Source organism: Macrotis lagotis, chromosome 1 (assembly GCF_037893015.1).
Source record: "Macrotis lagotis isolate mMagLag1 chromosome 1, bilby.v1.9.chrom.fasta, whole genome shotgun sequence".
NCBI classification, from domain to species: domain Eukaryota; kingdom Metazoa; phylum Chordata; class Mammalia; order Peramelemorphia; family Peramelidae; genus Macrotis; species Macrotis lagotis.
Genome location: NC_133658.1, coordinates 590,079,942 through 590,106,703, shown reverse-complemented (window position 1 = coordinate 590,106,703; position 26,762 = coordinate 590,079,942). Strand labels below are relative to the sequence as shown.

At 36.3% G+C, this 26,762-nt stretch overlaps 1 protein-coding gene across 2 annotated transcripts in view; it reads right to left on the bottom strand.

Annotated features, from left to right (window-relative positions):
* MRAS (muscle RAS oncogene homolog) overlaps positions 1-26,762 on the bottom strand; it is a 114,426-nt gene that overhangs the window by 52,477 nt on the left and 35,187 nt on the right. For both annotated transcript variants that reach the window (XM_074214864.1, XM_074214863.1), the window contains exon 3: positions 3,611-3,821. In XM_074214864.1, coding sequence (XP_074070965.1) covers positions 3,611-3,803 — 193 coding nt within the window. In that variant the 5' untranslated portion in view covers positions 3,804-3,821. The remainder of the gene's footprint in view (positions 1-3,610; positions 3,822-26,762) is intronic.

The following is a 26,762-nucleotide window of genomic DNA, read 5'->3' as shown; positions in this document are numbered from 1 at the left end:
GAGAAATGAAGGAGAGGTTTTCTATAATATGAGTCCCTTTGCTCTGGCTCCTGAGAAAACATAGATTAAACTGTTAAATCAAAGAATCATTTGTGCACAGTCTCCTGGGAGACATCCCTCCTACCTTGGTACTCATGAGTAACCGAAATGCCATCTATTCTCTGCTGCTACACAAATAATCACGTAGCCAAGCCTTGAAACAAAGTTGAGGGGTGGGTGGAAAATTTAATAAGTCACAACTCTGTTCTCTACAGCTCTTCAGAGGAATGTATTTTGGTGAGGATCTGGGGGCATACTGAGCCATGCTGCAGATGTTTGTTTCATGTAATTTGTAGTAAGGGAAGTGGATATAGGTAAATGGAGAAGAATGGTAAGATTGTTTTGGGGTCTGGGAATAAGAAAGTTCCCCATTTAGATGTTAGTTGTTTGCAACTCAGACTGGATGACTTCTTCTTATAGTGGAGGATTATAGTGGAGACTCATGGCTTAAACGGCTTTTGAAGCCCCTTCTAGTCTTGAGATTCTGTGATTTTTACTTATCTGGATTTCAATGTCTTCAGTGGTAAAATGAGAGATTGATAGAAATTATAAGAGAATTAGTTGTGGTGCTTTTCAAGGGTTAGAGGCAATCACAAAAGATAAAAGAATTCCATTTGAATGAAATTGAAATGACTTCACATAGTCAAACAAATGGCTTAATCTCTCTGGGTCTCAGTTTCCTCACCTGTAAAATGAAGAGCATGGACTTAATGATCTCAAAGTCCTTTCAAACTCTAAATCAGGGATTCTATGAGAAGGGAAACTTATTGGTAAAAACATCTTTGCCTAAAATATCTCTGATAAAGGATTCATATTAAAAATATATAGGGACACAAATACTTAAGCCTAAGATCCATTCTCCTGTATAAAAGGTTAAAGAATATGAACAAAATAGTTCTCAAAAGAAAAATGGCAAACTCTAAATACCATATAAAAATTGACAAAAAAATGCAAACTAAAACCCTTAGAGGTTTCAAAGCATACTCAACAAAATGACAAAAATGATAAAAGATTAGAAAAGTCAACAATGGAGGGGCTGTGAAAAAACAGGCAGACTAATACACTGCTGGTAAAGGAGTAAATTGTTTCAAGCATTCTGGAAAGCAATTTGAAATGATGCCAAAGGGTGACTAAAATGCCCATATCCTTTGACCTAGAGATCCTACTCCTAGGCATAGACTCTAGGGAGGTCAAAGATTGAGAGAAAAGTCCCACATCCACTAAAATATGAGTAACAGCACTTTCAGTATTATTGAAAAACTGGTAAAGTATATTTGCATCTGCTGAGGAATATCTAAACAAACTGTGTTGCAACAATATGATGAAATCTCACTGTACTGTAAGAAACTGATTATAAAGAATTTGAGGAAAAAAAATTGGGGGTGTGGGAGTAGAGAATGATGTAGAGTGAAGCAAAACAACTGGGAAAATAATAGGAAAATAACCTCAATAAAATAAGTAGAAGAAACAACAACAACAAATCCCCAAACTGAATGCCATATAGTTATGATGACCAAGTTTAGTGTCCCCTCTCCCCCACCTCCCATCTTTTTTTTTTAACAAGGCAGTGGGGTTAAGTGACTTGCCCAAAGTCACACAGCTAAGCAATTATTATGTGTCTTGATACCAGATTTGAACTCAGGTCCTCCTGACTCTAGGGCCAGTGTTCTATCCACTGTCTCACCTAGCTGCCCCCCCCCCCCCCACCTCACATCTTAATAGAAGTGAGGAACTATAGGAATGGAACATTGAATATGCTGTTAGGCTTAGTTGAAGGGTTGGTTAGTTTTGCTGAATAGCTCTTTCTCCCCTGCCCCCCCCATCTTCTCTCTTTCTTTTTTATTATTTTGTGGCACAGGGGAGGTTCTAAGGATGGGGAATGTGTTTAGAAACAAATATGATGTAAAAACAAAAGATATCAATTAAAATTTAAAAAGTGAAGGGTTTGAACAAAATATTCTTTAAGATCCCTATCAGCCCTGATGAGATTTTATGGTTCCAATTCAGGTGACCCTGGACAAATCACTTAAGCCCTTTTGCTTCAGTTTTCCCCATCTGTAAAATGGGGATAATAATAGCACCTTTCTTCCAGGTTTGCTGTGAGGATCAGATGAGATAATAAGTGCCAAGTTCTTAGTACTTGCCTGGCACAGAATATTTGTTGTTGTTGAGTACTTTCAGTGGTGTCTGACTCTTCGTAACCCCATTTGAGGTTTTCTTGGCAAAAGTACTGGAGTGGCTTGCCATTTCCTTCTCCAGTTCATTTTATGGCACAGAGTAAACTCTATGGAAATATTACCTATTATTATTAGTCTCTGGAAAAGCAAGGAGACTGGTACAGAAGAAATGAACTATGTGTTTATTGTCTGAAACTAGGGAATACACAAAATAGCAGTCACAGACAATCTAGAAAGTTTATAAGATTTGAAAGAACAAGATCGGATAGCTTTTACAACCTTGAGAAGAAACTTCTACAAGAGACCATTGAGATGATCTAGTACAATCTCTTTATTTTATAGATGAGGAAATTAAGGTAAAGAGATTTGAAACTGAACTAGGGGGGCGGCTAGGTGGCATAGTGGATAAAGCACTGGCCTTGGAGTCAGGAGTACCTGGGTTCAAATTCGGTCTCAGACACTTAATAATTAACTAGCTGTGTGGCCTTGGGCAAGCCACTTAACCTCATCTGCCTCGCAAATAAATAAATAAATAAACAAACAAACAAACAAACAAACAAACAAATAAATAAATGGCTAAATAAATAAATAAATGAGTGAATGAACAAATAAATAAATAAATAAATACATAAGGAACTGAACTAGGACACAAAGGCTGTAGAACCAGATTTTGAATCCTGACTCCCCTGACTGAGAAGGTTCTTTCCATCATACCACAATGGCTTTAATCTTAACCAAAATCCCTACTTTTCTCTCTCTGAAAAAAAAAAGAATATATTTATGAGATCACAGAATTAGAACTGAAAGGGATCTTTACAGATCCCTTTTGACAGATGAGAAAACTGAAGCTCTACTGGCTGTGTTTTATCCAGTAAGATAACATAGATTTGAAGTTTGGTAAAGCAGAAAATTGTTTTTTATTGAATATCTGATGAATGTAAGTTTTAGGCTTTCTTAAAAACATTTTAAAATAATTTTTAATTGATTTTTTAAAATCACAATAGTTTCCTGAAATATACCTCTTTCTTCTCCTCTTCCCAGATAACCAACCATCCCCTAAAACATTGTGATTTAAAGGTGATTTTTAAGGACACAAAAAGAAAAGGGAAATGGAAATATGAGCATAGCTGATCATCAAATTTGTAAGCTTCTAAAGTTAATAAATAGCTGCAATAGAAAAAAGAAAAAGAAAATTTATAAGCGATTTATAGTAGTAAATGATTTAGTCAGGTTTTGAACTCAGGATCTTTGATCCCAAATCCAATGAGTACAATCCAATCATTCATACCCTCTCTCATTCATCATTTCTCCCAGTTTGATGCCAAAAGCATTCAAAGCCAACCCTACTTCCCCATTCCCCAAGAGTGAAAAAACTTTTGTTTCCCAAGACTTACCATCAAGGATGGCCCACTGGTTGTCAATTTCTGTGTGCTTCAGGTAAGAATCTTCAATGGTGGGGTCATAGTCTGGCACAAATATCTTCTGGAAAAACTGTATGGTCAGGGCACTCTTGCCTACACCACCATCTCCAACCACCACCAGCTTGTATGTGGGGAGATTGTCACTTGGTACAGCACTAGTAGCCATGTTACAAGTACGTCAGACCTAGAGAGGCAAGACATGTTATGTTGAATGAGACCAGCAATCTGTTTTTATACCTTTCCCAATCTAACATGGTGGGGGTTAGGTTACCATTCTCCCAAGGATGGCACCAACCCTTCAATCAATAAATATCTATTGGGTGCTTACTATATTTAAGGTATAGCACTTGTTAGAGAATACAAAGAAATTATCTATTTACAATGAAAATTATTGCAATTATCCACTTTGACAATAGTATTAATTTTATTTGATTTTAAAAAACAACCAGTCTATAAAATTTATAAGATCCATTTCAAAAGATTTAATTGAGTCTCTTGATAGACCACGTGCCCAAGTATTTCTTCTTTAAGGTTGTACAAGATGATTAAACTATTAAACTATTACTTGGCATAGCAAGTCAGTAAGTAAAATTAATAAAGCATTGTATCTGAAAAACAACAGATTCAAAAAGCTCTAAATGAACACAAATATATAAACTTTCACTTGCTCATTTAGCAAATTCTGCTTGACATTACCTGGGGATTTTCTGGTAACCTCAGAATTATTTAATAGTTCATTTCTATATGCCCAAAGAAACAACTGAAGATTCTGCTACTGCAAAGTAGGGAGGTTCTATTTTAAGCAAACTCAATATATAATAATTCAAAATTCGTTAAGATATATATACATATATGAAGTGATTACTTTATTTATGAAAGAATTTTTTGCTTTATAAGGAAATTCACTACAGGTTCATTAGAGACTGTGAGAAAATACAAAAGAAATTTATAATTGACTTGATACCTGCCCATGAGTTAGTTATTGAGGTTCTTTGGGGGAACTAGGGCTAATACTCATAAAAAGAACACATCCAAAGGAAAAGCATTCCTAAATTCAAACTGTAAAAGTATAGAGAATTATGTGGCTATGGTAAGTTCCTAGGTAATTCTGAAGTGACTGGAGAGAACAACTTGGGACAGCTAACCATGGGAGTTTCTGCCTTTGACAAAGATTTATCTACAGTGATATTCAGGATTTAATGACTCATTAATTGGTTTCAGGAGGAAAAGGAAAAAAACTATGAATGATATGGGAGAAATTTGTTTCAAAATGTTATAACAAGGAGTATATTACTGCATGATAAAAACTCAAACTATAAGAACTTCAAATACATACAAAGGTGGGAAACTACATAATTTTTATAATGATAAATCCTCATCCCCACTCTTTATATCCTCCTTCCCCTGCATTTTGGAAAAAAGGGCCATAGATGCTATGATCCAAACCAAAATCATATTCCCACAATTATTTGATTTTCCCTCTGCTGTTCACATGTACTTCAGGTGCCCTATGGCTACAGCAAGCCAGAACTGGAAAAACAAGAGAAAGTGATCAGCAGCACTCACCTGTCTGCTTTTTCTTCCCCATACAACTGTTTGGCTTTAGTAGCATATTTTGAACCAAAAATTGTAGGAAAAAGTGGGTCTGGGAAAACAAGTGACACGATCTTCCCCTCTTCAGCTCCTTTTGTGATTTGCTTACATGGCATAGGTACACTAAACAAATTCCCACTGACTGTCTGAAATTATATATGTACATGTATGGAAACGTTGCTTTAATTTGCATTTCTTCCATTATTAGTTATTTTGATAATTTTTTCATTTCACTATTGATAATGGAATTTCTTCTTTTAAAAACTGCCTATTTGGGGCAGCTAGGTGGCGCAATGGATAGAGCACCAGCTCTGGAGTCAGGAGGACCTGAGTTCAAATCCAGACTCAGACACTTGCCCGGCTGTGTGGCATTGAGCAAGCCACTTAATCCAACTGCCATGCAAAAACCTAAAAAAAGCAAAAATGAAAAATACTGCCTGTTCACATATTTGGGCAAACTATCAACTGGAGGATGGGTCTTGAATCTTAGAATTTAGTTTTCTATCTTAGAATTTAGATCTTTATCAGAGAAATAAGTTGCAAAGATTTCCTGTTTTTCTACCTCCCCACAGCTAATAGGACTTGTTTGTACAAAAAAGTTTAAATTTTGTATAATAAAATTGTTTAATATACCTTCTATGATCCTTTCTATACATTCTTTGTTCATGAACTATTCCCTTAACCCATAGTTGCAAAAGCTAATTTCTTATTTGCTCTTCTAATTTGTTTCTGATGTGACTTTTTATTTATTTTTTTATGTTATTTATGTTTATTTATCTGTCTGGAGCTTTTCTTGGTCTTTGGAGTGAAGCATTGGTCTAAAACTAATTCTACCAGAATCTTTTCCAGTTTTCCCAGTAGCCTTTGTCAAAGAGTAATAGACTTTCTCTACCAATCAGAGGGTAAAAGTAGGTGCCAAAGTGTAAAGATACATCAGAGTTCTTAAAACTTATGGTGGAGTTTTTGTCATAAAATATTATTTATGAGGTTATAGTCAGACTCATTGACAATTAGTAAACAAATTTCTAAGGAATGGCTCACTAATGGATATTTAACTGACATGGATTTGAAAGTTGATTAAATTCAAATCACAAAATGTTTCCTTTTTTTTAAAAAGGATAATATTCTTTAAAACTCTTTATTTAACATCTGATAAACTATGTCCTTGGAGGAATCTTGGTTGTATTAGCATTCATATAACTCTCCCCTTACACCACTTATTTCACTAAGTGGGGAAATCATTTCATCAACATTCTAAAGGAAACCATGGGATTCTCTAACCCTACCTACACTCCATTCAGAATCTCAGTATTTTGCTTCCTTCATGACTAACACACCCCTCTATCCACCTCCCCACTTTCTATTCTATAATTTGTCATCCAGATTTGCCATTTTATGTACCAGAGCTGCCATATTTCTATTTCCTGTTACTCTCTCATCTTTTTTTACCCCATATTTACTATCCCTGGGCCAATTTTCCAATTTCCCCCATCCCCTTTTCCACTGTCTTTTGGAACCCGTTTCATTATTAACAACTTTCCCTTCCTTCAACCTTCAGTACAATGTAACTTTATCCTCCAAATCCCCCATCTCTGGTACCTGCTTCAAAGTGGCCAGTCCATTTCTCATTCCTACCTCTAAAGGTCTACTTCCAGAATCCTGCTTCCCCACAACTTTGGAGTTTATGGCACCCTTCTAGCTATTCTATTTCACCTCTTTACCTCTTTGAATACTTCCTTTTTATCTCTTTCCTAGTTACAAGTAGGGCAAGGAAACTAGAGTTTTCACTTGGGCTGGTATTTGTGGAAGTCAAGGCCATTTGACCAGATGACATTGTTTATACATGCATACACAAAAAAGGGGAAAAGACTATAAGTTAGAGTCAAGTGGCTGAGTGAATTATGGTGAGATGGAGAGGTGGGTTGGTTGTGAGAGTGGGGTTGGGGATGAGGATAGGAGTGGCTCCTAATGCTCCACTGCTTCCTGCTCAATCCTCCCAGGTTCTTTTAGGGTTGGAAATAAGGAACACAGGACAGAGGTCACAATAGATCAAAGTTCTCATTTGGTTTAGGGATGAGGAAAGAAGTCCAGTCATGTGCCCCTAGGAGCAAGTCCCTTCAGTGAAAATAGTCCTGGACTATCTTATATTTTTTACCCTTTCCTATCTGTCTTAATGTATTTATGTATTGTTCATCTATTTATTTATTTTTAGATTTTTATTTTTAAAATTCTGAATACCAAATGAAATAGGCATTTCCATATATTATATATATATATATATATAATATAACAGAAAAAAGAGAATTGTTTTAAAATGTGAATGTAAAGGTTTTTACATTAAATATATAATGAATTCATCATATAATTGCCAAAGCTGTCCTGTTTGTGATTCTTTCTGACCTTGCTTCTTTTATTTTTATTTTTTTTCCCCTGGCCCCACCTTAAAACACAATGAGCTTTCTTTGTGATCCTTTTAAATTTTTTTATTACTTTTACAATTTTCCCCCAATCTCCACTCCCCCCCCCCCATGGAAGGCAGTCTGATAGTCTTTACATTGTTTCCATGCCATACATTGATCAAAATTGAATGTGTTGAGAGAGAAATCATATCCTTAAGGAAAAAATAAAATATAAGAAATAGCAAAATTACAAAAGATACCTTTTTTTTTTAAAAAAAAATTAAAGGTAATAGTCTTTGATCTTTGTCCAAACTCCCAATTCTCTCTTTGGATACAGATGATATTCTCCATCACAGATACCCCAAAATTATCCCTGACTGTTGCACTGATGAAATGAGCAAGTCAATCAAGAATGATCATCAGAGCGGCTAGGTGGCGTAGTGGATAAAGCACTGGCCCTGGAGTAAGGAGTATCTGGGTTCAAATCCAGTCTCAGACACTTAATAATCACCTAGATGTGTGGCCTTGGGCAAGCCACTTAACCCTGCTTGCCTTGCAAAAACCTTAAAAAAAAAAAAAAGAATGATCATCAACCCCATTTTGCTGTTAGTGTATACAATGTTCTTCTGGTTCTACTCATCTTGCTCAGTATCTGTTCAGACAAATCCTTCCAGGCTTTTCTGAATTCCTATCCCTCCTGGTTTCTAATAGAACAATAGTGTTCCATCACACACATATACCACGATTTGTTCAGCCATTTCCCAACTGATAGACATTCACTCAATTTCCAATTTTTTACTACCACAAATAGAGCTGCTATGAATATTTTTGTACAAGTGATGTTTTTGCTCCTTTTCATGATCTCTTCAGACCCAGTAGTGGCATTGCTAGATCAAGATATGCACATTTTTATTGCCCTTTGAGCATAATTCCAGATTGCTCCCCAGAATTGGATGAGTTCGCAGCTCCACCAACAATGTATCAGTGTTCCAGATTTCCCACATCCCCTCCAACATTTATCATTGTCCTTTCTGGTCTTATTGGCCAATCTGAGAGGTGTGAGATGGTACCTCAGAGATGCTTTAATTTGCATTTCTCTAATCAGTAATGATTTAGAGCACACAATGAGCTTATTAAGGAGGATAGCATAAGCTACCAAAATGCAGGGGCTAGAATCATAGTTGTGAAGGGAGGTCCTTAAGGTGAAGCAAGACTGAAGAATAAAGATAAGCTCCCACTTTGCCTCCTCCATTGCAGGGGACATTTCTTTACCTCAAAATTTTATCCTCCCTTGCCTCTCACATTTTTCTGAGGCTCAGGATCATAGGATGGGTAGAAAAACCCAATTGACTATCCTGTGAACTTAGAGGAATGGTCACCAAGATGTCTAGGGGTGACTACAAGTTCTTAGCATGACCAGGATAGAAAGGTGTACAGTTAGGGATTGGAAGCTTTTCTTGTTAAGTTTTGGCCTCTCTAACTGCTCAATTTTCCCAATGTAGAGTGTGATGGAGTGTGGGTGAGGAGAGAAAAAAGAGTAGGAAAATAGGGTGCCTCTGAAAAAAATTCTGAAAAAAACCCCCTATTTTTATAATCTGGTTAGGAGTCAAAAGACTTGAGTTCTCTTCCCTGATCTAACACTAACTCTTGGCCTGTTTCCTCAACAAAAGGAAACCATTGTACAAGGTGGTCTCACTTTCCAGCTGTAATAGTTTGAGTTTGGGGCTCCAAAGTCTCCACCTCAACTAATTTAATAAAAGTTAAAATTCCTTTGTGATCTTGGGCAAACAATTTCCTTACTCTAGGGTTTCCATTTCTTCCTCTTTAAAGAGAGGAGGTTGGATTAGATGGTCCTTAGGGTCCATCCCAGTTCTCCCATGAAATTTGAGGGTTTGGAGGGAGTTACCTTCAAACTCTCATCAAGCATGTTTGCATAAGGATTATCATTCTATCCTAGTAATCAGGCTTCTGGGAGGCCTTGTGTGAAGAAGCAACAGATCTTAATATATCTTTATCAACAAAGGTAGTTAAAACAGGAAGCTACCAGAAGATTTCTAGCCAAACTGCACTGATTGTTTTTCATGCAGAACACTCCAACTACTGTCCACATGTCTTTGTACTAATGATGCTCCATGCTTAGAATGCACTCATCTCCACTTCTAGGACTCCTAAGTTTTTTTTCAGGATGAGCTTGAGTATCTATCTACTACATGAATCTTTCCTGTATCTCTTCACTACTAGAGCGCCTTCCCTTCAAATTATCTCATTTTAAATAAATTAACATAGGTAATGCACTTTTTAAACCTTAAAGTGCTAAATAAATGCTAGCTACTATCATTAGTAGTAATAGTATTACTTATCTAGATAATATTTCCCCCAAGTAAAGTGTGAGCTCTTTAAGACGAGGGACTATTTCTCTTTTGCTTTTGTATATCCACCAACAAACACAAGACCTAAAATATATAGCAGGCACCTCAAAGATTTTATTGGCAGGTTGATAAAACATTAAAGTCCTTACTTAATGGGATCCACTGCCACTGGAAAATGTTGACCTCAAAGTCCAAAAAACAAACAAATCAAGTGAATGAGGTCCAAAGAACTTTCGTCTAAGAAATGCATAAGCAAACATGATTAAGATAATGTATAATCAAAACAAGAGATGACCCAGTCAAGGAAGAAAAATGAATCCAAGAGAAATGGGTAGCCCCAGTACTGAATGGGTATTCAGGAAATGTTCAAATAAGGAGACCTCCATCATATTAGGTAGATTCTCTGTGTAAGATGCACTGTTGGATTTGGTGAGAGGGGAAAAAAAAAACCAAGAAACAAGTGAAGACTTGCTATCTTTACTAATAGAAAGATTGCTTCCATTGAGGGAATCTTAGATAATTATGAAAGTAAGCATCCACAGGTCATTTGCTATGCTTTTAAAATACTGTTCAGTTCCCACCTCACCCCAAGCCCTATTGACCTCCTAATTTTTACAGATGAAGAGAAAGACTGATAGGGAAGTGATTTGCCCAAGAGGTCAGACACATTATATTAGGGAATTTCTCAATCCAAAGGTCCAAAAGATTCAAAGAGAGTAATTTCTTTCACCCTGGTCCATTTGACTGGAGGTCAATAAATCAGGAGGCAAGGCTAGAAGATAATTAAGGATTTAAATAATCATCAGCTAGTAGATTGCTGTCAGATCAATAACACTGGCAACCCAAAAGAGAAAAAAGAATTTGCATGAATACATGTGTATGTATATATGTAAACACATGCATGTGTATGGCTGTGCTTATATATACATGTTTGTATGTGTGTGTGTGTATATAACACTTGGTAGCTAAGTTCTGGTGCTTTCCTTAACTGTAAGATTTGAATATTAGCAACAGGACATTAGATGATTTTGGAGGGAAGGATCTTTTTTGGTTTTGTTTTGCTTTGTTTTTTAGTTTTTGCAAGGCAATGGGGTTAAGTGGCTTGCCCAAGGCCACACAGCTAGGTAATTATTAAGTGTCTGAAGCTGGATTTGAACTCAGATACTCCTGACTCCAGGGTCGGTGATTTATCCACTGCGCCACCTAGCTGCCCCGGAGGGAAGGATCTTTACCTTGGGATGACTTGTTAACCTTATAGTCCCACAAGTTGTCCTAGATCAGTTTTATTGTGGTAAATCAATTCTTTTTGAAGTTAATTATATCTAACCATCGGGGGGGGGGGGGGGGGGGGGGGAAGGAGAATGACTAGGTGATATCAGAGATCTAAGATGGTGGAAGCTTCCCTTGGAGATAGACGCAGCATAGCCCTGTAGGTTCTATTTTTCTTTTTTACCTAAAATTCTTTAAAATGTTGGAAGGGGGAAAGAAGGTGGTTGCCCTAAACTCACAGTATTCAGGATTCATGTATTTCTTTAAGAATAGCAAGAATCAAGGTACAGTGGATAAAGCACCGGCCCTGGAGTCAGGAGTACCTGGATTCAAATCCGATCTCTGACACTTAATAATTACCTAGCTGTGTGGCCTTGGGCAAGACACTTAACCACATTTGCCTTGCAAAAAAAATACCCTAAAAAAAAAAAACAGCAAGCATCACACATTTGCGACAAGATATAATATTATTCTAGATCTAGTGTCCAGAATTCTGCCCTGAGTTGTGGCAGAATCACTGTTCTTTTGGCCCCTTGGAGACTGGGAAAAAATGGTGAAGAGAAAACATTCTCTTTTATTTTCTTCTCATAATGGAGTGAGAGGAAAAAACGCAAACAAATATGATAACAGTGGTTCTAACTGAGGAAAGTGCTTAGGAGGCATAGAAAAAAACCTTAGATGGTCTAAAAGTGGGAAATATTTTATAATTTATCAAGCACTAGTGAGAATTAGGAAGACAGAGTTAGGAGTTAGGAAAGACTATAAGAATGAGCATGAAAGTGGTTTTTAGAAAGGAACATTAGAAGGCTAACAGATTGGCCATTTCCACTTTAATTCTCAGTCCCCAAAAACATTTTCATTGACCTTTACTTAAGAGATACCAGATCTTATTTGTAGAAGATGCTACAAAAGAACAGGGTATTTTAATCGTCCCTCTGCCCTAAGGACTAAATAAACAAAGAGAGATTTTGATGAAAATCACATTTCCCCAGTAAAACGGAATGGGGAAAGAAGGACTTGGATTTTTGTTGTTTTGTTTTTAATTTATTCTATTTTCTTTTCTTCTTTTAATTAGTACCAAATTTTGCAAGGAAAGTGATTATGCCTGCAAAATGTTTTACAGTTACTAGTTTCCGATTTATTATAAGTGATATCTAATGGAAACTGCAGTGAGTAAAGGAGTAAAATTTAGCAGCCAGTGATTTTTCTCTGAGTCACTCCCAGGAAATCTTACAGAAACATACTACATACTTCAATCCAACAAACATCTAACTGATGGTGCAAGGCTAGATACTGAGATTAAAATGACAAAAACAGTCCCTGTCCTGGGAAGAGAAGGGGGAGGAGAGGAATAACAACAATATTTCCTAGGGCCCCATCATATAGGCAGGGCTATCTTTTTCCTAGGGTCCAACCCAAAAGTAGTTAGGCTACCTTCTCCTTTATAGGTGCTAAAATCATTTTTGTGTGAGACTGATTTGGCCCAAGAGACTAAGGCTTGAACCTGTGATATAGCTGGTGGAATAAGCATAAAAGAAAGCCCATATTGGAACTAGATTTCTGAGCAACAGACCAACAAGACCAATACAGAGGCAGGGAATAAATATTGGATGGAATATCCTTTCCATACTATAGCTAAATAATCTTGTTAACTGTTAGATAATCATTTTAGTTCCAGAATCTGAAATACCATGCTGAATAAGGCCCCACCTACAACAGAGAATAAGATCAGGAAAACACTATTAATAGGAGGTGACACCTGAGTAGGCTTTGAAATAAGTGAGTGATTAAGTAGAGGTTAAGTAAGTACATTTCATACATAAGGGATGGAGCAACCAGATGGTACTCAGGTAGTACAGGCATAGAGGGCCAGGTATGGATTCAGAAAGAGTAATCTACCTGTTTTTAAATCTGACCTCAGATGTTTACGAACTATGTGACCCTGAGTTAGTCACTTAACCCTGTTAACCTCTGTTTCATTTTTGCCTAAGTGAACTGGAGAAGGAAATGGCAAACCATTCCAGTATCTTTGCCAAGAAAACTCCAAATTAAGAGTCAGACACAGCTGCAATGACTGAACAACAATGATATATAAGGGAGCACTTTATCAAAGGCACAAAGATGAGAGATGAATTGTCTCTAGGGGATTGTTAACACTGATCAGACCAGAATGCGGAAGGAGAATGATCCAAAGATAAGCCCCAGTCAAGAAGTGTCAAGAAGTTTGTATTTTATCCTAGAGAAAATTGGGAGCCACTAAAATTTTTTCTAGGAGGCAGCTGATCTGATCAGATCTATTTTAGGAATAACAGTTTGATAGATATGCAAAAGACAAATTTGAAAGGGAAGAATCTACAGGAAGCTACTGCAACAATCCAAATGAGAGATGATGAAGACTTGAACTAGTATAAAGGTTCTGGAGAAGTGTAAAAGTAGGACTGGCAAAACTTCAAAATCCAGGTTTCATTAGAAAGTAGGAAACTTAGCTGCATATGAGTGTATGCTTGATTCATAGGACCCAGGCAAACAAAAGTATATTAATGGCTAGCATAATTGTGGTCACCTCTACAAAAACAGTTTGTGTTGCTAAATGATGGTTTCAAGAAACTCATTCCTCTACTAACCTATGTTTGATGTCAATCATTCAATTAAGGAAAGTTTTAAAATATTACAGAGCAGACCATTCTAGTGATCATCTTTTAGAATATCTTATAGCCTCATTTTGCTGATCATTCAGAGATTTTCAGAATTGAGAACAATCCCCTTCATAAGGGATATACACAGAGTCTTAAAATTATGACTAGATGGCTCATTAGTTGGAGCACTGAGCTTGGATGAGGAAGACTCATCTTCATGAGTTCAAATACAGCCTCAGATACTTGCTAGCTGGGTGGTCCTGGACAAGTCACTTGACCCTCTTTACCTCAGTACCTCACACGTCAAATGAGTTGGAGAAGGAAATGGCAGACTCCAGTATCTTTTGCCAAGAAAATGTCAAATGGAGTCTTGAAGAGTTGGATATAACTGAACAAAACAGAACAGAACAAGAAATTCCACCCAATAACAAACTGAAATGTCATGACCAGTTCATCTGAATTCCCTAAATCAATGAAAGAGTAATGATCTAACTCTGCTACCAGTATGATCTCAAAAAAAAAAGCTATATCTCTTTTATTGGTATCAGTCTTATCTGTAAAATTAAGGTCAGAATAGATTATCTCTAAATTCCCTTTCAGTTTTGACACTTGATGTTACTAAAGAAAGCATGTCTTTAGAAAACGGAAAAAGCAAGTGAAGTAAAAGAAGCCAGATGAAAAACAATACAAAAGCATATCTAAAGAACTTGAGGAGGAAGAGATGGGAATTACACAAAGTCAAGAAATTAACAGACAGAAAAAGCTGAAAAGCAATAAAATATCATGAGATATGATAAAATAAAGCTAAAGAAAATTAAGGAGAAATGAAAGAATTATATATATATATATATATATATGTACATATATATATATATATATATAAAATACCTCAGAAGTTAATGGAAAACTAAAGGAAATGAAAAATATTATTAAAAAATTGTTAACAGATAAAACAAAAACATTAATATAGGAGGAAATAGAATGGAAACAAATACAAGAATTGAAGTAGTTGAAATAAAAAGAAGCTAAAAAATAACTCAACTGGAAAAATATAAAAAACAATGTTGTTGAAAATGATGTACATATAGGATAGAATATGGAAGGGAAAAAAATCCTCCAAATCGCCACTGTTCTACAAAGAAAAGAATGGATGACCAGATTTCAGGAAACACTATAAGAAAATTTCCCAGAATTATCAAATACAAGCAGTACTCTGTAAGCACAAAGAATTCTCAGAAGACTAACAAGTAAAAATTGAAATTTCATTTCATCCTAGGCACACCATTAGCAAATTTCAGACATAGAATGAAAAGGGGGAAAAATTCTTCCAATAATCAGTAGGAAGCAAGACATCAATTAACATGAAATATCAATTAGAGTATCTCAAAGATTTTTCTTTTAAAAGAGGAAATAACAGCATATGTAAAATATGTAAATGTTAAAAGCATGGGCCTAGATCCCAGAATCAATTTCCCAGCAATGTAAGCATTCAGAGTGAACAATTAATAATAGAAAGACCTCAAAGAATTTTTTAATTAAAAAAATCAAACTTTAAAGGGCCTTTAGACTAGAACTGAAGAAATAGTAGAGAGCTTAGAATCCAAGACAAAAAATACTTTTTGTTAGGGATTAACTGGTTGTTAGATCTTTTACAACATACTGATAAAACTAACCCAGTATTATATTGATGATATGTATTTATGTTTATATATCTATGGTGATATTGGAAAGTGTGGTCCTTAAGATCGTGAAGAGTCAGATATGACTAAATGACTGAATAACAAAAATTATATTTTTAATTTACTGAAGGATACAGTATTTCAATCCAAAGGTGAGGGAACTATTGTTTTTAATAGGAGTATTAATAAAATTTTAGAAAATTTTATTTTATTAATAATACAAAATATCCTTTGAATTTTTTTCACCTGTACATCTTTCCAGTTCCTTAAACTTAACCTATCAAAGGTGGAAATTCATCATCTTCCCTTCAAAATCTGCCCCTCCTCTAAATTTCTGTATCTTTGTTCCTAGTACCACCATCTTCCAAAGTATCCAAGTCACCTTTTGATTCTTCTTTCTCTTGAACCCTTTTGATCAAATGCTTTCCAAGTCCTTTGGATCTACTTCAAAATGTATCTCACATTCATCTCCACTACCATACCCACCAAATTATTAACACCCCAATCTGGTCTCTAAACTTGTCCTCTTATATCCATAAGTTAACACTTTTCTAGTCCAATCTTTACATTTCTGGTTAATTAATTTTTTACTGATGTACTGGTCTGACCACAATACTCCTTCATTGAAAACCCTTCAGTGACTCCTCATTACCAAATACACTATAAAATCCAAAAATTCTGAAATTCATTTTTTTTTCCACTGAATGATTCCAACTTTCTGTTCCAACTTTCTCTCCTGTTTCTTTACCTTTCATGACTGTGTCAATTTGAACTGCTCTGTTCCTATTAATATCTTAGCCTCATCAGTCTCTGTTTATTTGCTCAAGCCAAAATTCACACCTGCAAAGGATTATTCACTACACAGCCCTCCGGCACCCTACTATGATGCTGAAATTCCTCCTTCCAGGTCCAACTTAGGTGTTCCCTCTTTCATGAAGGCTTTCCAAACACCTCCACTCAGAGCCAAAAGTGATCCCTCCTGAAGTGTCCTCACCTTTCCTTTGCACTGATATCTGCCCATACTATCTATCACAGTTGTTCCTAAGTGTCTTTCCCTTACTCTCTCATTGGATGGTAAGTTCTTAGAGAAGACCATCTGTATCTTAGAGATGACAGTGAGCTGGATATAAGTAGCATCTAGCATGGTGGTGTGTCCACAATAAGGAGCATTTGAATAAATATTTAAGACAGTTAAGTGGCACAGAGTTAGGACCTGAGTTCAAATCTAGTCTCAGAGCTTATCAGCTGTGGGACCCTGGGAAAGTCATTTAATCCTGTTTGTCTCCTAATCTGTAAAATGAGATGGAAAAGAAAATGACAAACCCTGCCAGAATCTTTGTCAAGTAAACTCCAAATGGGGGTCACAAAATGTCCAATATGACTAAAAATGACTGAACAATAACAAAATTAATATTTATGATTATTACTACTACTACTACTAATAATAATAATTGTTGACTTTTATGTACTGGTTTAAAATTTACAAAACTATTTCGATACATTATCTCATTAGATCCTCTCAGCTTCCTATGACCTGTTATAGATATTATTTTCACCATTTTACAGATGTGGAGACTGATATTGAGAGAAGTCATACAGCCAGTAAGTATGAGAGGCTGGAATGAAATCCAATATTCTCCTAAGCACTGTACTTTCCTATACCAGATTACCCATCAAATTAGTAACTGAAATATATAGTATTCAAGGTTTATATGAAGGATGCTATACAGAGAGTTTCAAAAATCTTTAGTAAACTTTAATAGCTTTACAATGCACTAAATTTTGGGACATCCTGTATATAATTTCATTTTATCCTCACAACACCCCATGAGTACTTTAAGTACAATTGTCTCCTTTTGAGAGGATCAAGAATCCACTGAAAATAGGAGGGAAATTATGAATAATGATCAGCAACACTGTGCTTTGTGTTCTTGGGAGTCATCATCATTGAGAGTGGCTGCTGGTAGGGGGACTATCTGAGTTACAACTGCTCTATGCTTTGCTGACATTTGTTTCCACAGAAGCCTCTTCCTTTTCCTTTCCCCACTCACTCTCCTTCCTTCCCCTCCTCTTTATCCTCTTCCTTTTTATCTCTTTTCTCCCTCCCCCACCTCCTTCTCCAAACTGCTCTGTGCAGGAAGCCTCATCCCCATCAGGGGACTAAAGCTGTACCAGTGGTCCATTTACTACTGGCAGGCAGTGAAGTCTGTGGTGAGGAAGTACTCCTGTTTTCTTGTCAACAAGGGTGTACTGAGTGTTAAAAATGATTACTGATTAGTAGAAATTTAAACTACGCTAATCATTCATGGAAAAACTGGTACTATGGAATCAGGGTTTCAAAACTGAATATAACTCTTGAATCTGACTGGTACAGCTAGGGCAGCCAGGTGACACAGTAGCTAGAGCACCAACCTGAGTCTAGAGGACCTGAGTTTAAATCTGACCTCAGACACTGACTTGCTCTGTGATCCAGGACAAGCCACTTTATATTGTTTGCTTCAGTTTTCTCATCTGTAGAATAACCTAAGAGAAGGAGATGGCAGTCCACTCCAAACTCTTTGCCAGGAAAACCCAAATGGGATCATGAATAATTGGACATAATTGAAAAATGACTGAACAGGTGAACACTCATTAATAGGATTATATTTACACATGTTATTAAAAACAAAGTATGGCACTGGATTTGGATCCTGGTTCAGCTCCTGCCTCACTTGCCTCCCTCCACCTGTTGATCTTAAGCAAGTCACTTAACTTCTCTAAGTTTTATTTTCCTCATCTGTCAAATGAGGGCAATTGAACAGATGACCTCTGAGGACCTTTTCAGCTTTAAAGCTACAGTGTAGGGACTATCTATCAAAAATATTCACACTTGGCTTATTTTCAATAATAACAAGACTAGAACCAATCATTGGGGAACAGCAGAATGTGTTGAGTTATCACTATAACAGAACCTAACCTTAAAATGATAATTATAGAATACCAAAGAAACATCAAAAAACAAAATGAGAAAGGGTAAAGAAATCAGAATTAGGAGGACACACAGAGTAACTACAACTATTAAAAATGGTCATACTCACATAATTATAAAATATAATAAAATTTACAAGTACATGAAATGAAAAGAGATCAGGAGATACTAAATAATGTTATGCTTATTTTGTTAACAGTTTTTATCTTTTTTTCTTTATTCAAATGAAAGAGTTCAATGGTTCACTTTTTTTGGTTAATTTTAAAGGGGATTTTATTCCTTATTTTGTTTATATGATTCATCTTTGTTATGATTGTTATTAAGGTTATAACACAAATTGTTTTTAAAAAATAAACAAAAGTAAACTTTTGGAACACTATATAATTGGTCCCTTAGCAGCTATTCCTTTTCAATTCTACTTCTAATAATGCCCTAAGAGTGAAGTCATTTATGAAAATAGAAATTGTTTTCTAAAAGGGTCAACATCACTTTTAGAATAAACTATTTTTAAAAAACTCTATAGAGGGGAAACAGACTACCTCTTTACAAACTGTGACTGGGATAGTCTCTCTCTTTCCTGCTGCATTCAGTGGATGAAGATCACATTCACCCAAAATATGAGCACCATGAACTGAACACAAAGGGAAAGAGCATACCTTCCTCTCCTCTCTTCTCCTTTATCACAGTTCTGAGGAATAAGAAAAAACCAACTCTATAGAAAACTTCAGAGAAATAGGTGATTGATAAAATTATCCAACAATTTGACACTTAGCAAAATCAGTGGTATACTGATAAATGTTTAACAATCAGTTCTCAAAAGAAAAAAATGTACACATGGCATATTTTTACATTTATTCACCATTGTTGGTGTTTCATCACTTTCTTAAATATAGATTATCAACCAAACAATAAATCAAACCCTAATTTCTAGCTTATTTCCAAGGGTAAAAACCTACTTTGAAAAACTGGTTCTAGCAAACAATGGTATATATATACATATATATATCTGTGAGCCTGTGAGTGGTTTGTCATTTCCTTCTCCAGCTCAATTTACATATGAGGAAACTGAGGCAAAGAGAGTTAAAAACGTTTGCCAAGGATCTCACAGCTAGTAAGTGATGCAGAATGGATGTGAACTCAGGTCTTCCTGATTCCGGGTATTTGGCAACAAGTTCTTGACAGGAGGTGAAAGCTAACCTGTCACTTAATGGGTCTATGCTACTCAGTTTTGCAACCATATTTCCCCCTGGAGTCCTAAAACTTTGGTTTCCCAGAAGATATTCCCATGGGAATAATGCTACTGGATCACTAGTTGGTCACATTTATAGTTGGAACTACTATGGTATCCGATTGTCTTCAAACCTCTGACTTTCAGTCTTATTTAATGAAAAATCTCTTGACAAATGTCAAGGCACTATATTTGGGGATTCAAAGGGATTTAGTCCCTGTCCTTTAGGAACTCACATTCTAGATTAGCATAGTCTATATTATTTTTACAATAAACATTAGTATATACTACATTACATTCAACATTAGTAAATACATTAGTAAATACTAGATTAGTATATAATACATATGACCTAAGAAACCAACAGTGTTTTACTTACTTACTAACTCTGAGCAAGTCACTTAACACCATTTACTGAGGTTTCCTCATCTGTCAAATGAGCTGGAGAAGGAAATGACAAACTACTCTAATATCTTTACTAGGAAAACCACATATAGAGTCATGAAGAGTTGGAGGTAACTGAAATGACAGTGCATTAGTTGATCTGGTAGATCACTTCAGCCAAAGAGTTCTGAGTTGGTTAACAGCAATGGGTAGAAGCTAGCCCTGGAGTCAGCAGGACTTGAGTTCAAATTCAGCCTCAGACATTTGACTCAAACCAGCCCCACATCCAGGGCATCTCCAGTTGTCCTAATCCATATCTGGCCACTGGACCCAGATAGATGTCTCTGGAAGAGAAAGTAATGTTGGTGACTTAGCACCCCACCTTCACTCAAATTCAATTCACATGCATGTCATGGCAGCACCTCTCTGATGTCATGGTCTTCTTTGAAAATAAAGAACAAACAGCCATCAGCCTTCACACATTTGGTCCAAAACCTATGAGCCAATCAGCAGTGAGACTGGGTCTGCAAGTAGCTACTGTACTTCTAGCCAGAGCAAAATAGAGAGATTCCTTCCTTTCCCTCCCCACTCCCCCACCCCCCAAGCAAGAGGTTGGGGGATGAGAGAGAGTTGAGCTGATTCTTTTAAGGACATCAGGAGAGGGAGGTTAGATGGGAGGATGTTTCAGGCATGGGGACAGCCAATGAAAGACTACTAATCCAGGAAATTGAGTTTGTGTGAGAGGAATCTCAAGAAGGTCGGTTAGGCTGGGTATACTTATTAGCAGGCATTTGGACTAGGACATTTGCTGGGGTGGGGTGTTTATTTTTTGGAGGATAGATTCTGAATTTTTTTTGTTTCCCCCTGAAATATTTCATTCTAAGTTTGCTTTCTTCTTCCACTGCTAGTAAAATTAATTTTGTTCTTTATGATCTTCACATCCCAGTTTGAACCATTCCCCTGACCTTCTTTCTCACAAGCACATCAGAAAGAGTGCATGCAGATCTTACCAACATCCTTAAAGATTTCATTGATTTTGAAAATCATTTTCAAATTTGATTTCCAACAACAAGCCAAGTATTTCATATACTGGTATTAAAGCTGGCTTTCTAAACAGACCATTAAAATGAAATCCTGTCCATTATAGAAAACTGCCAGATTGCTGAGAAGAATGGGAGTATTTTGTAGGGAAGGGACAGAAAGGACTTTAAGAGGTATCTCATGAAAAGTCAAGAGTTCCCTAGAGATTTTCCATAGCAGGTAGGCTATGAGAAATGGCTAGCTAAGTTTGGAGATGATCAAGCTGGCACTTCTGCCAGGGAGCTGCAACTAGCCAAGATATTTAGGGAAGTCAAACTAGGGAAAGAAACTGGCATTCAATCATTGAATATTATGCCAAATAACCGCTGTTTCTCAGGCTAATTTATAGTTAGTGAGGAGCAGAGAGAGTTAAGTATATGGTGAGAATGTGGACAAGAAACAGCTAAAAGAATTATTCTGAGAAGGGAGCCAAGGATCTCAACCAGTGTGCCAAAGGGGGTCATGATGCAAAAAAAAAAAAATTAAGAATTCCTGAACTAGATTGTCTATAAGGTCCCTTCCACCCTTAAGAATTTGATTCCTCAAATTACAAGGTAGACAGCTTCTTACCCTAACTAAAATATCAATGTCATTATAAATCCCAGAAATTGTTCCTGTTTGAATCCATTAAAGAGGGTTGAAATTTAACATTTTTCTTTCCTTCTTCAATTAAAAACAAAACTGTCTGCTTTTAAAATTATTGTTTTTAGTTCTCCCCTACCCCTTACCCCCATTGACAGTCACAATTGAAAAATCTGCTACCTCATCTACAACCAGGGATCTCTTGAGCTAAATGCTTAGAGGGGCAGAGAACTGTTAGGTGAATGCAATGGCTGTCAGAAGCTGTTAAAGACATTTCATCAATGACTACATGACTGGACATTTTTATTATTTTGGATTTACTGAGCACTACTCTCAGAGCCTTTTTCCATTAACAAGAACAGCTGCCAAATTCAGGTCAACTTCATTTTGAACCTTAATTCAGGTCAGTTTCCAACTAAGAAACTGATAAATTGGGGGAAATTGTAGTTTTGCTACTTTTTTTTCCCAGTTATTCTTCACTCTTCCTTCTCTCTCCCCCCAACCTAAACTCTTCTTACTTCAAGGAGTCAAAAAAGCACTGCTGAGACTTCCAATGGAGTGAGTAAAAACTCCAGGCTAAGGATAATGGGCAAATGACTTTTTAATCTCACGTTCCTCACTTATAAAATGTGAGGATTATTTTAATAATCTCCAAGATTCTTCCCTTCTACAAATCTTTGAATCTAGGAAATCAGATGGCCTGACAATTGCCTCTTCCCTCACAATGATGAAATTAACTCAGTGAAAAGAGCCCCTGGATTTTAATCCAAAGCCCTGAGTTCAAATTCTTATTCTGCCATTACTATGTCTGTTACCTTGGACATGTCACTTAACACCTTTGGGCCTCAAGTTCTTAATGTATAGGAAAAGGAGACTGAAACAAAGTCACAAAGTCCTAACATTTTATGATTCTTAATTTCAAAATTGAACAATATCTTCTATTCTCTGATGCAAAAAAAAATTAAAATCCTAGTATCAGTTTTAAGTTGTTTGTGACTTAGTTTTGAATGCCAATTGATTTTTTCCTTTCTGTTGTTTAGTGGTCCTATATTTTAAAGTCTTCCTATTTCTGATTTAAGAGCTCTATCAAACAACATAAATGATTTGCTGAAATGCTACATATAACTGATAGCAAGTTAGTTTATCAAACCATGGTAACATTTTTCCTGAATTGTTCAGAGGTTTTTAAACAGAGACCATATTCATCTTTACCATCTGCCTCAATCTCTCTGAAAAAAAAAATCTGAAAATGTGGTTTGTTTAGCTAATGAACTCTTCTGAATATCTAGAATGATGGCCCGATCATTGGGACACCTCACATCTCTGGGATCAGTAAAAATTCTCCAGGAAATGTTAGTTAATCATATGGTATTTCCAAAAAGTGTGTCAGTTTTAGAATCAGAGGACCCAATTTTAAATTCCAGCTCTGACACTACCTGGCTTTATATTTAACTTCTCTGGGTCTCAGGATCCTTATCTATAAAATGAAGATTGGTGAACTAGATAATCTTCAAGTTCCTTTCTGGGTCCATATCTAAAATCTAGGATGCTACTCCATTCTCACCTCTGCCTTTTAAAAATCTCCAGTTTTCTGCATCTCCCCTTAAGGTCTTTACTATTCTTTCCAGTTTCTAGTGCTTATCTCTTCCCCATTACCTGGAATTTTATTTTGTGAATATATTTATGTATGCAAGTGCTACCAACTCCCCCCTTCCAGTGCCTTCCTCAAGTGCAGAGCAAACACATAGTAGGCATTTAATAAAAGCTGTTGATTAATAGATCCTATGCTGTTATGATTCAATACATTTATTTATTATGTATCATTCAATACTGGACAGTTAGATGATACAACAGAAAGAGTACCAGACCTGGAGTTAGGAAAACTCATCTTCCTCAATCCAAATACTATCTCAGACACTTAATGTGTGACCTTGGACAAGTCACTTGCCCAAAGGAGTGGTCTGAAGTACTATAAGAAATTTGAGGAACAAGACAACCCCAACAGCTGGAAAAACAGAGGGGAAAGAAATCAGGTAAAACTTTCTGGAGGAGACAGAGGCTAACTTGATCAGTAAAGATGGGAGGGCATCTATTCCTGGGGACAGATGACTGTATAAATAAGGGCCAAAAAAAAATGGTAAATAATATAATCAAGTTGTAACACAGAATATATGAAAGGTAACAGCACAAGACATAGTACACCTGATTGTGGAGGATTTTTCCAAGATCAGGAGATTAAATTTTATGCAGTTAGCAAAGGGGAACCACTAAAATCCTTTTAATTATTTTTAAATAATTCTTTTAGTGGATCTACAAACGATCATCCAGATTGATTATCCATTTAACTAAATTTTCTTAAAAGGTTTCATGGGAAAATTAAATACAGATAGACCACATTGGTACACAGGATGTTCCTTGCAGAGAAGGTTAGTGCTTAGATGTGATTTTTAATTACACTTTGTGGTCAAAAAATTTTTTTTCCAAGAATATAAATTTCCGAAATGATGTTCTTGGTTTGCAACTCCAGTCTCTTTCTGTTTCCCTTTGATCTGCATTGCCACATTCCAATCCCATTCCATTATGGTACCTCCCTGAGTGAATTCTGACCTAGACTTATCCTACACTAATTCATTTTCTCATGTTTTCCACTCACACTAATCCATCTTCTCATTTTCTCCACCTGCATTACTCTTTATTGCCTCCACCCTCCTTAGCTCTCCCCTACACTTTGGAGACAAGATTCCTGCCCAGGGTGTTGGCACCAATAGTAAACCAAGACCAACTACAGATTCAATTTTCTTGTTGTAATCAAACTCTTCTTCCATTGATTCGTGACCATCTGAGGACCCACTCTAGGTAAGTATAGCTATTTCCTCTTGTACAACATACAAGATTTCTTCTCCATCAAATACTGTTGCCTGGCATCTCATGAGGATATAAGAGGCAAGAAAATCATTCTCTCTGCAGATGCTACACATTTGCTAGAGATCCATAGTTGGTTTTTCCCTCGTGTTTTCATGTTTTAATGCAACTGACTCTTTAGTCAAAGAATTTTTCTTGCTTTCTTCAGACTGTTTCTTCTCTGCTGCACCTTTGCAATGAAGTCATTTGAATTCTTTGGAATCTTTATGTAGACTTTCCCTGACTTCTTGGCACTAATTTTAATGTTCTTTTCTCTTAATCCTCTCCTTTTTTTTTCTATGAAGTACATTTCTTCCAGTGAGGTTGGGCCAGTCATATCTGGCCTGGTGCTGATGGAAAATGCTACACTAGGAAGATTAGCACTCCCTTTGCTATGGACTCTTTTCAGAAAAGAAAAGCGTTGCAAAGTAGAATATTTGATGTTAAATGAGTGTATCCTAAGAGAGAATGGCTCATTCTGGATCTGCATTAATGGGGACCAGCAGTCTAAATGAAGGATGCAGAATAATGGAGAGAAAACTGGTTCTTGAAACAGACGACCTGGATTCAAATCTTGTCTCTGATGTTTATTACTTGTGTAATACTGGGACCTCACTTTTTCCCCTTGTAAAATAAAGGGGCAGGTATAAAATCTGTGAGGTCACTTGCAATTCAAGATCTATGATCCTATTTTCTCCTGCAAACTTTTAATTGCCCAATCAAATGAATGAATGAATAAATGGATAGATTAGACAGATAGAGAGACAGACAGTAGCAAACCAATCCTGGTCTCTGGTGCTGCCACTAAGGCTTCAATAAACCCAAACCATGCTACAGAAAAAAGACCAGAAAGCAACTCAAGACTGTCTTGCTGCATAAAACAGAATCAATGGGAAAAATGCTATGGTTTATGACAGATGTGGCCTTGGGCAGGTCCCTTAGCCTCTCTGGTTCTCAGTTTCCTCATTTGCAAAGTGAGAAGGTTGGATGTGTAATCTATTGGGTCTTGATCAAAGCCTTCTAATTCTGAATCCAGGATTCTATGATCCACACATCCTCTGACATTTTGATTAATTCTTACTTCTCTTCCTCTTTAAAATTGGGGCTAGCATTATCTTTCTAAAACTTAGAGCAGTGAACTTTGCAATAATAATCAAAAAGCATTAATAATGCTCTGTACCAAATATTTTACTAGGGATATATAAATAGAAGGTATGAAATCTGTGTAAATTTCAGAAAAACTCCCCAAAACAATGATTGTATGACTGGAATTGAATTCACATCTCCCAAGAATACTCTATACCCCTAGACCCAGATCACGGAAACCATCTGATTCAACACCCTCATTTTACAGAAAAGAAAATTGAGTATCAAAAAAGTGACTTATCCAAAATCACAAAGCAATAAGAATAGTTACCATTTCTATAGTTCTTCACTCATTCAATCCTCATAATTACCCTTGATTATAAATGAAGAAAATATAGATGAGAAAAATTAAGAGGTTTGCTGGAAGTCACACCTGGTAACTATTTGAGGGGAAAGTTGAACTCCTCTCATTCCAAATCCTATGGAATAAGGCCCTAAAATAGTATACAATTTCCCCAATGCCTCATATATTTCCATGGTACTCTCACTAGTTGGCCTGTTTCTTCTTTGATCCAACTAGCCTACCAAGGGTATGTGGTGGATAATAAGAGTACTAGGCTTAGAAATCTAAAGTCATGAGTTGTGGACATGGTTCTGCCATTGATTCACTCTGTGACCTTGGAGAAATTAATCCTCAGAAGCCACAGCTACTGAAAACCCAGAAAAGAAGATTCTTGAAACTAAAATGTACACTGTCATGAGGTTTCAACATCAGAAAAATAACATGATTTTATCGATGAGAATCACATTTAAAAAGATATTTTACAATTGGCTTTGCCCATGCATCCCAAGAAGTATTGAGTGCTTCAATCCAACTTGCAGCTCTTATATCTCTTATAGCATTGTCTCCTCCTATTGGGTCATACTTCCTTGAGAACAGGGACTGTCTTG